The 9741-nt window shown below is 38.4% G+C and overlaps 1 protein-coding gene across 1 annotated transcript; it reads right to left on the bottom strand.

Annotated features, from left to right (window-relative positions):
- Nucleotides 1–2573: 2573 nt before the first annotated feature.
- LOC103695467 (protein FAR1-RELATED SEQUENCE 6-like) lies at nt 2574–6514 on the bottom strand. Its single transcript, XM_008776804.6, has 4 exons — nt 6059–6514; nt 3270–5348; nt 3082–3153; nt 2574–2996 (listed from the first exon to the last, which is right to left on the bottom strand). Exons 1-4 carry the CDS (start codon nt 6236–6238, stop codon nt 2901–2903), a joined length of 2427 nt encoding a protein of 808 aa, XP_008775026.4. The 5' UTR covers nt 6239–6514; the 3' UTR covers nt 2574–2900.
- Between the last annotated feature and the right edge of the window lie 3227 nt (nt 6515–9741).

Genomic DNA, 9741 nt, shown 5'->3' with positions numbered 1-9741 from the left:
CCATTTATAGGTACCAGTGCGACTTGGATATCTGAATGTTGTTTTATGGATGCCTTCTTCAGTTATGTATACTTGGCTATAAGCACGAATGTCTATCCATAAAAGTCAAAATTTTATGCCATGCTATCCCATCTATCAAAAGATTAGCAATGGGCATAGGGATCATCCTTCAGTTTGGCGGTGCTTGAATTCCTAAAGTCTATATAGACTCTATGTTTCCTACTCTTTTTGACCACAAGAACTATCATAGACAACCATTCTACATATTGGGCAATTCCGATAAAGCTTGTTTTGAGTAGTCTCTATGGCTTCCTAAACTTTCAATATTACCTTGCCGACATTCTCCTCGAAGGTTAGTGATGAGGTACGAAACTTGGTTTTGATTGGCAATCTATGCTTAATTGTCTTCAAATCTAACCCAAATATTTTATCATAATCCAAGCAAAACAACCTTAATATTATGCAATAGTTCAATCACGGTATTTTTAAATTCAAAGTCTAATGGATCATGAATATACATAATCTTTAGACTGTCTTTAGTTCCAAGATTCATCTACATTACAGATCTTAGGATTCCATTTTCAAATTTTCTGCCTTGGCTAAGTCGACGTCAAGTATGCCTCCAAGTTGATTATTCAAAATCTTCTATTTTGAATATCCAACTAGTATTTAAAACTTTATTTTGAACTAATATTCTTTTTTAATCAAAGGTCAGATAGTATTATAGTCAATGGCCATTTGAGGATACTAGAATGATAAGGGATTGTATTGTAGGACATAGTTTGTGTAGGAACAAGAAGACTAATCAGTTTCATCCTAGTTATCAAGAGGTTTAGTAATGCAATATGTGCTCCATATATCCATGCTCTAGAGACCTAGCACCTAGTAGCTCTAGAAGATAGGCATGCGGATTGAAGCTGCTGTGAATAGTAATTTTCAGGTAATTGTGTACTTTTATGCCTCAACATTTCCTAGGAATACAAAGATCAACTCTAGAATGACGATCATAGGAAGGTATAACTTATTTTAACCCTTATGCATATTTCGTGATAAGGTACTGCAATGGAGGGGGTGGTGAGAGAGGAAGTCGAGTAAAGTCAGGCAAACCCTAAACACCAAATAGGAGGATCGGAAACTTATTCTCTAATCAGTGGACCCTAATTTTCCATTTTTTGTTGAGTTTTATGGTTCACGGTAGACCATGTTTGCAAATAACTGGGGGTATAATTGTCGTTTAGCATGTCTGGTTAACTAAACCTGGGCCCAGGTTTATAGAGGTGGCGGCATGCAAACAACAGGGATTTCAAAAAGAATAAAGCATTATGTAGGATCATTTGCAAACAGGAATTAGGGAAGGTTTAATATGCAATAGCAGTAAAATGTTTTGTGCGATATGGAAAAAAACTCTATAACAAAAACTAGAAGTTATTATTGATAATCACCAAGAATCCTTCTCTTGAGCCCTGGCATCATTTTGGGAAGCTAGATATCATCAGAAGACATACATGGCCCGCTTGCTTTGATATCTGGTGGGCAAGATTCGGATTATCAGCAGAAGCAGTATCCGAATCAGAAGTCAGAAGAAGGATCAGTACAGAAAGCCAAATTGATACCAAGAAATACATATCCCAGATGCATTGTGGATGGCCACTGTATTAGTGACTAATCTCACAGCCAGCACCCACCTGGATACACAAAAGACGTTCCCTTTACAAGTTTAGCTTAAAATGCAAGAAAAAGCTAGAAAACATGATATAATCTTGCCAGTGCCTGAATACACATATATTGTCCTACCGTTGCTGGATACACTCAAGAATGTGTTTTCAAAATGTCAGCTTAAAATGTGTGAAGAAAACTGGAGAGGTTCATTTCTGATGTCATGGCTGCCCATGGATCCCTTGGAACCACCAGGAGTGCCTCCCTTGGGACCAATTACAGCATACAGTGGAGCTATACATCCATCATAGTTTCAAGACACATCTGTACCAAGAGAATACATGCTGCAGTGGCATTTCTTTGCATGAGCCTCTTACCAGTAAATTAGTACACAATCAATGCCTCTTATACACAACATATTTATCTTTCACTTTATTGACTTAACATGTTAAAAAACTGGATAACTTCAGAAATAACCTCCAAGAAGGTCTCCCACAAATCAATGGTACGCATCTGTGGAGCAATCTATGTATTTCTGCTCCAATATATACCTGATACTTCAAGAAAACACACTCCAATAGCATGCCACCAGCTCTTAGGTATTACTCTGATACACACCAATGTTATCCTTCACATGATCAGCTTAATGCATGAAAGAAAAGCTATAAGACATCATGAATACTTACCCATTAGTCCTCCCTTGAAACCCATGGCACCATTACACTAGCTCCAACATACACTTGCTCATAATTTTTGGTACATACACTTCTTTTTTCCGCTAACAAGCAAAGCCTATAACTCAGCTACCACAAGAGAACCTGTATACAACTCATACATTCTAGATATCATTTTTAAGGAAAGCTGTGCATAATCTACAGCAATCGTGCAGTAATTTTAAATCTTGATAACACACCATGTTAATCACAATGATTCACATGACTCAGATTATCCTTACAGTCAATCAAAATATACATGATAGTTATCCAGACAAACCCAAAGATTAACCATGGTACAAATATATAATACAAACCAGAAGACTCTGATTTTGCAAACAAACCATACTAGTTCAATGGCCTAACGCCACAAATGTTCAGAGGAAGTACAAAGATCATAACAGTAAATTATTAGACCTACTCTACCCAACATGAAGAGTAAGCTCAGCAACTCATGCCATTTCATCGTTAGAAAGAGCACCCAATCACCTACACATCAGTTTAGCTGATTTTAAAACTACCACGATCACATTACATTCTTCGAGAAGGATAAAAGCTGCAATTTCCACGCCACTGAGTGTAAGGAGCAGGATTGTGTAGCAACCAATCCATTGGAATGGATTCCACCTATGACAAATCAGAAACAGGAAAATAAGAAAACAACAGTAGAATATACTAGTGGAGACATTCTGAAGTTGCGAGATGAACAAACCCTGTGACCAAAACTCTCTGGTCCACCAATCGGGGTCATTGGCCATGCCTCGTTAGGATGGTTTGCTTGCACCTGTAGAAAAACAAAAACATTAAAGCTATAATTAACAGATGATTTTAAGAGAATTTGGTGTGCACAACAGAATTATGAAAAGGTACAAAAGAATGTGAGGGGAAAAAAGATCTTACATGCACACTGGTACTTGTATCGATGGTGTTTCTTGTGTTTTGCACCTGCCCCAGATTGGTGCTTTTTTCTTTGTTTGGTCCCTTATTCTTCTTCTTCTTTGAATTGTGAACAGCCTTTTCCTTCCGGCTAGCAGGCCTCTCTGTAGGTGTATTATCATCAATTCTTCTATCGCTGCGTGACTCTGCATATTTTATTACTTTGTCCCTTGACTCCTTCAATACTGTCAGAGCAAATTCTTTCAAATCATGGTCAGTCGCCCCAATCTCGACAATATCCACAAAATACTGGTGGGCACGCATGTACAGGTCATCATAAATCCTCATTTCACGCATTGATGCAATATGTGGTGATGAGGCAGATATATGCAACCGCTTGAAATCCTTCCTCCAACGTGCTAGTACATATTTACATGGCAGCACCATCACAAGTTCTTGTCGCAACACACACAGCGCATGTCTGCATAAAATACCCCTAAACTGAAAAGACCTACAAATGCACCAAACATCTTCCTCATCAGGGTTATAAACCACTTTATAATCAACCTTTCTTCCAGCTGTTAATTCAGTTACCATATATGTGGCAGCAGGTCCACTCCTGTCAACTAAGTTGGTATTGCATTGCATCAATTGCTTCACCTCATCCTGAAACTTCAAAAAGATGTTCATAGTATAGACCTTTGCTATCTGCTTTTCAAACTCCAATCCTGATAGTAGCTGTGGGCTTGTGTGGAATGAGCGGAAATCTTCCTGAGCCTCTTTTTCAAACTTGCCTTTCAGAGTATTATCGTATTGTTTGAGAAACATTTTGAGAGAGGTTTTGGATGTCACGTGCCCATCGAAGAAAGATTTCATACTTTTGCCCCGCTGAGAGGTGGACATATCTGCCCAAAATGTGTCCTTTATGTACGCAGGCACCCATTTCCTCCTATCTTCATACAAGGAAGACAACCACTCATTATCTTGAAGATGGTACTGCTCGATCATTTCCTTCCATTCACTTTCAAAATCGTTAACCGTCAGAGAATCATAAACAGCCTTGCTCATTTTAGAGCTAATTGCTTCTTTCATTCTCCCCAATTTTTCAGGAAGCTTTTTCATAATATGCCAATGGCAGAAACGATGTCGAGCATGTGGGAATACTTCTGCAACTGCTCCAGCTATGGCTTTACAGTGGTCGGTAATTATAGCATTAGGTGGCTTGTCATTCATGCATGTCAGCCACTTCATGAAAAGCCATATATAGGTCTCCATAGTCTCATCCGCAAGAAGACCACATCCTAGCAAGACAGACTGGCCATGGTGGTTGACTCCAACAAATGAAGCAAAAAGTATTTCATACTCATCAGTCAAGTACATTGTGTCAAATGTAATGACATCGCTGAAGTACTGATAAGCAGCTCTTGCTCTGATATCAGCCCAAAAAACATTTCTAAGGCAGCCTTCATCGTTCCAATCCCAACTATGAAAGAAGTTTGAATTTTGTGCTTGTAGGTTCTCAAAGAACTCCATAAGAGCCTCTGCATCTCCGTCCGCAAGCTTTAATTTCTTTGTCTTATCCAAATGATTTCGGCAAAACCTTTTTGTGAATGACCCATTTTCATTTCTGACCCCCTGAGAAGACACTGCAGTGGTTGAGTTGTCCAGAGGCATGCCAGCATCATCATTAATCTGCAGCTTTCTTTTTACCGAAGAAGGAAATTCTCTGAAGCATTTCATGAATCTAACCATATCTGGGTCAAGCGGGTGATTGTGCTCCAATATGAGATCATCAACCACCCAACGGTTCTGAAAATGCTGATCCTTTATAACCATCATGGCTTTGCATTCAGTCCTCACCACAGGTTTCCGTCGAGACTTGTTACCTGGCTTTACTTTTGCCTTCCCTCCTTTGCAACATGTAAACGTTGAACGGTACCGAATCCCATCGAAGTTATGACTTGATCTTTTCGTAACCCCAAATCCTGTCCGATAACCATACGCTTTATAGAATTGGAAAGCATCGTCAACTGACTCAAAAATCATTCCTATCTTGGGAACCAAACCATCGTCTGCACTTCCTGGAGCATCCTTGTGCATTGTCTGAAATCCAAGCAGCAATGTCTGAAATCTTTGAATTGAAATAACAATGCAAGTAGAATTTCAAAATGGCAAAGCATAAGCCAAGTGATACGCTTCCACAAATCATGAATTTTGTTAAGACAATAATTAAATCATTATCCAGTCTCTGATCAAACTCATGGAAATGTTTTTATCATGAGTTCAAGCGCTGACCGAGAACAGCTTACTTAAGCAACTAGAAAACCCATATGAGAAACAAGTGCACGGATTCATGCTCAAGTGAAACAAAAGTGAGATTATAACAAGTGTTTACAGCGCTTGCAAATACAAGCACTCCAGTTTAATCATCAAGGCGCACATAACTTTCAAGTGGATCTCATAATTATTTAAACACAAACATCCATAAAACTGAAATTCACATAGATGCAAACCTAAAGAAACAAAATTAAAATCCTAATTCATCGACAAATGCAAATCTTTCACACTAGCTTCATGTTATGTGTCTACAATAATATAATTTTTCAAAGAAAAATAGAATCTTAAGTAATAATAGCTTCTATTGTTCAAATTCTTTTACTCCAACAAAAAACCAAGATAAAACTTAGGGATTCGTGTACCCAAAACATCTTCCTATGAAACAACTTGCCAAATTCCATGATTCAAAAACTCCTGAAACAGCGAGCGAGCGAACGAGAGAGAGAGAGAGAGAGCGAGAAAGAGAGAGAACGCACCGCTTGTGGCGTCGTAGCAGGATTTGGAGACGAATGGGGCTCCAGAGTTGGTTCGTCTTCCGCCATCGAAGTCGGCCGTCGGGGACGGAGAGTCTGACCGGCGGAAGATGGGGCGGCGGCGGCCGGAGAGAAGGCAGGGGGCTCAGGGACACCGGAATTGGAGGCGGGGCCGCCGGACATGTCGTCGAACCGGAGAGGAGGGGGATCTAGTTGGCGGCAGGTGCCGGAAGTGGTGGTCGTCGGAAGGTAGAAGGCCAGGGTTTTTCCGGGGAAGGCTACGCGTCCCCCGGGATGTCCCCGAGAGAGGTGTAAACCGGGGAGGAGGATCCGGTTCACGGGGATTGAGAGGTGTTTTTGAAGGCGTATTGGTAGGGCGCCCCACGCATGTCCCCTTAGGGTTCCCCGTGGGAGGAGGAGATTATGAAATTAAAAAACTAGTGGCCAGCTCATTCTGTCCCCAAAATCTTCCACATATATATATACATATATATATTTCTATATTTTCATACTTATATAAAAAATCTTATAAAGATTTACCAATAGATCCTTTTACTAGTTTTTGTTGGCTAAGATTAACCAAAAATATAGAAGGAAAAATATGCCCTTGGTTCAAAAGAGAATGATGTTTGGAACTGGCTTAGCTACTAGGATATGAATGATGAAGGGCACGATTAAACAAATGGTTGTCCGTAGGAGCTAGGCACAAAAATATCTAGAAGATATGAAATTAAAATAGTTAGAAAAATAGAAATAGAATTTTATATAATCATCTAATTTACTTAACTTGAGGGATGTATAAGCAATAAGTTACAAAATTTAATGAACTAAAATAAAAAGCAAGAAACGGTAAGGAAGATTTTGATCACTAATATGTGAAAAAAAAACCCTTTATTTAATTTATTCTCATACTTGAGTATATTCACTTGGTTTTCTTGTAAAATAATAAAAAAAATATTGCACAATGAATATATATAATACATGAAAGGTTTGTTGAACTGGAAGGTGCCATTGCGCTAGATGAATTTTGGTTTAGATGGTAGAACTCTTTGCCACCTTAGGCGAGGAGCAAGAGTTTGATTCCATGCCTTGTCACCCCCTCGTTTGGGCCCTCCTCAACACCATGCTCTACTATTTATGGGCATTAGGCTCAATACGCTGGGGCCCGGGAGTTGGTGGGAAAAGCGGCAAGTGGGTGGGTACATGAGGGGGGTGAGATTGGAGACCCTTATCGTTCTAAACTCATTGATATATATGAGAGAAAAAAATACGAAGAACATTTTCTATCTACCCATCAATTATGTATATTTATAGTTAAGAATATATAAAAGATTACAATTACGATGCGAAAGAAATGAATTTTTAGGACCTATCTTAAATTTATATTATTCGAAATTCAGCATTCAAAATTTCTAGAATTATGAATCTCCTTGATATGGGTCTAAGATGAAAATATTGCTAATAGTTAGTGTGGAACAAAGTTTTCCTACTACGTTGCATGTATTATCCGTTGGTACAATAAAAATACCATATGTTGGGTGTGAACCATATGCACTAGTATAAGTAAGTCTTTTTGGATGTTGGTTGGATTATTCATATTTATTTATTTGCTTTCATGTTAGCTCAAGTTGTGTGTTGTTTGTTTTGTTTTTTTTTTTAAATTTCAAAATCACTTTCTTTGATTTGAAAATATTTAAATTTGAGAATTGAAAACTTGAAATGAGAACCCCGAATTACTTCTGGCCATAACAATGAAAGAGTATCTATGGTTGTGTGGGTAGCTTAGAGATATCACAGGAAAAGGATAACCAACTCCATGAAAGAGGTAGAGGGCTCATTAGTTTTCTTCACTTATGCCGACTTGCAACATATCACCAGGAACTTCTCTGAGAAGTTGGGAGGGAGGAGGATTTGGCTCAATTTATGAAGGATTATTACCAGACTTGATGGTCAGCTCTATCTAAAAGTTGCAGAATTAGGTATGGCAAAAATCGTAGGCCAGGACTTCAGCCGGGTATAAACAACCTTGAGAGGAACTATAGGCTATTTAGCACCAGAATGGATTTCAGGCCTACCAAAAAGTAGATGTGTACAGTTTCGGTGTCATTAACCAATGTCAAATGTAAAATTAACGACATTTTACTTGTCTTAGTGATTTGCTTCTCTTTTTCAATTATTGATTGCCTTCGCATTCTCAAGAAGTTTTCTCAAAAGTAACTTCATCTTCTCAAAAGTACCATTTAAGAAATTTGATTACAATTGCATGCTTTCGATTCTTTTAATTTACTTAGGTTCCACTTAGGTGCGAACATCCTTAGTTGAAGGCCTTATTTAAGTTTTTTTTATGTAGATGGAACAAGGAAACATGATTTTGTTTACAATAAGCAATTCATATTGGTAATTTTCCTTATATTATTTACACTTACCACTTAAAAAATCATGCGATGCAGTGAACATGTAGATCCCAAAGTGTTGGAGGCTCTTTAGACCTATGGTTTGGTTTGGAGCTGCCACCTAGCTAAGGTGCTAGGAATCTAGTTGATAGACAAGGCCATGAGTAAAGATCTAGTTTAATGGTGGGGAAGGGCCATGAGTGCCCCCACACCACCTCTCGTATAAGGAGGTCATAAAGAAAGATTAATTTTCTAAGCTATCCTTGGGGTTTATGTATGCATAGCAAAAATATAGAAAATAGAGAAGAAGAAGAGATGGAGAAGAGAAGAAAGGGATCTAAGTGCCCGATGCTACTTTAAAGCTCCTTCTTTCTTCCGTAATGACTGGCTAGTGATGGATTATGATTCAAGGCACATGGTAGGGAGAGGAAATGGAGGATGATTAGGGTTTATAGAGACCCAAGAGAGAGAGAAAGAGAGTTTTCTAGGATTTTTCAAATTCTAACCTAATTCTAAGTGATTTCTCCTATTTTCTATGGATTTTTCTACAAATTTTAGAATAATGGAGGGGGTATTTATAGGAAAAGGTGAGGGACCACAGGGTCAGAATTTAATGAGGGATGAGGTTTATCTTACATCTACAGGTTAGAAGAGGGTAATTGAATATCTTAATCCTATGGGTTAATTGGTTTGAGAGGTGATTGGTAAAGTGGAATAAATGGATGGTAAAGATATTTATAGATTATGATGAATTCCAAATATCAAGGTCCTATTGGCTAAGGAGTATGAAGAGAGGATTAAAGATTTGGATGGTAAGGAGTCGAGGAAGATGTTTTTGTTTAGAGTATATTTCTTTGAAAGGCTAGAATTATATAAAGAAGGAAGGGATTGGCTTGGGGCTATAATTCAATCTAAATGATCAAGGTTCGCCATCTTAGTACCGAACCCTGTATCGGTGTTATACTAGCACAATATTAGTATGATATAATATGAGATTTTTTTGAAGTACCGAGTGTCAGTACGCCACCTGTATTGGATATCAGTATCAAACCAGTAGGGTATGGTATGGTATATCCCATACTGTTTGGTTTGGGCCAGTACGACATACCTTGGTTATCATAAATTTGAGATTGTAAGGTCCTATTGGCTAAGGGTACGAAGAGATGATTGAAGAGGATTTGATAAGAGTATCCTTATTTGGTTGTCTTTTTGGAATTCTAGGATTGGGGGAGGGAGGAAGGTTTAAGATCAGAGGAGAAAGTTTGATCTATAGGCGAGAAGGAAAACTAGATG

Source organism: Phoenix dactylifera, chromosome 3 (genome assembly GCF_051530095.1).
Source record: "Phoenix dactylifera cultivar Ajwa chromosome 3, Ajwa_hap1_PhDact_Kaust_v1.1, whole genome shotgun sequence".
Lineage (NCBI taxonomy): Eukaryota > Viridiplantae > Streptophyta > Magnoliopsida > Arecales > Arecaceae > Phoenix > Phoenix dactylifera.
Note: the sequence above shows the minus strand (reverse complement) of the source record. Positions and strands in the feature narration are given on the sequence as shown.

What these genes read in the sequence shown, in the direction of transcription:
- LOC103695467 (XM_008776804.6), bottom strand. Translation starts at nt 6,238, where the DNA reads ATGTCCGGCGGCCCCGCCTCCAATTCCGGTGTCCCTGAGCCCCCTGCC. An exon ending in CTGCTACGACGCCACAAGCG is followed by an intron (nt 5,349 to 6,058) that starts GTGCGTTCTCTC and finishes CTTGGATTTCAG; the next exon opens with ACAATGCACAAGGATGCTCC. An exon ending in CAGAGAGTTTTGGTCACAGG is followed by an intron (nt 2,997 to 3,081) that starts GTTTGTTCATCT and finishes GATTTGTCATAG; the next exon opens with GTGGAATCCATTCCAATGGA.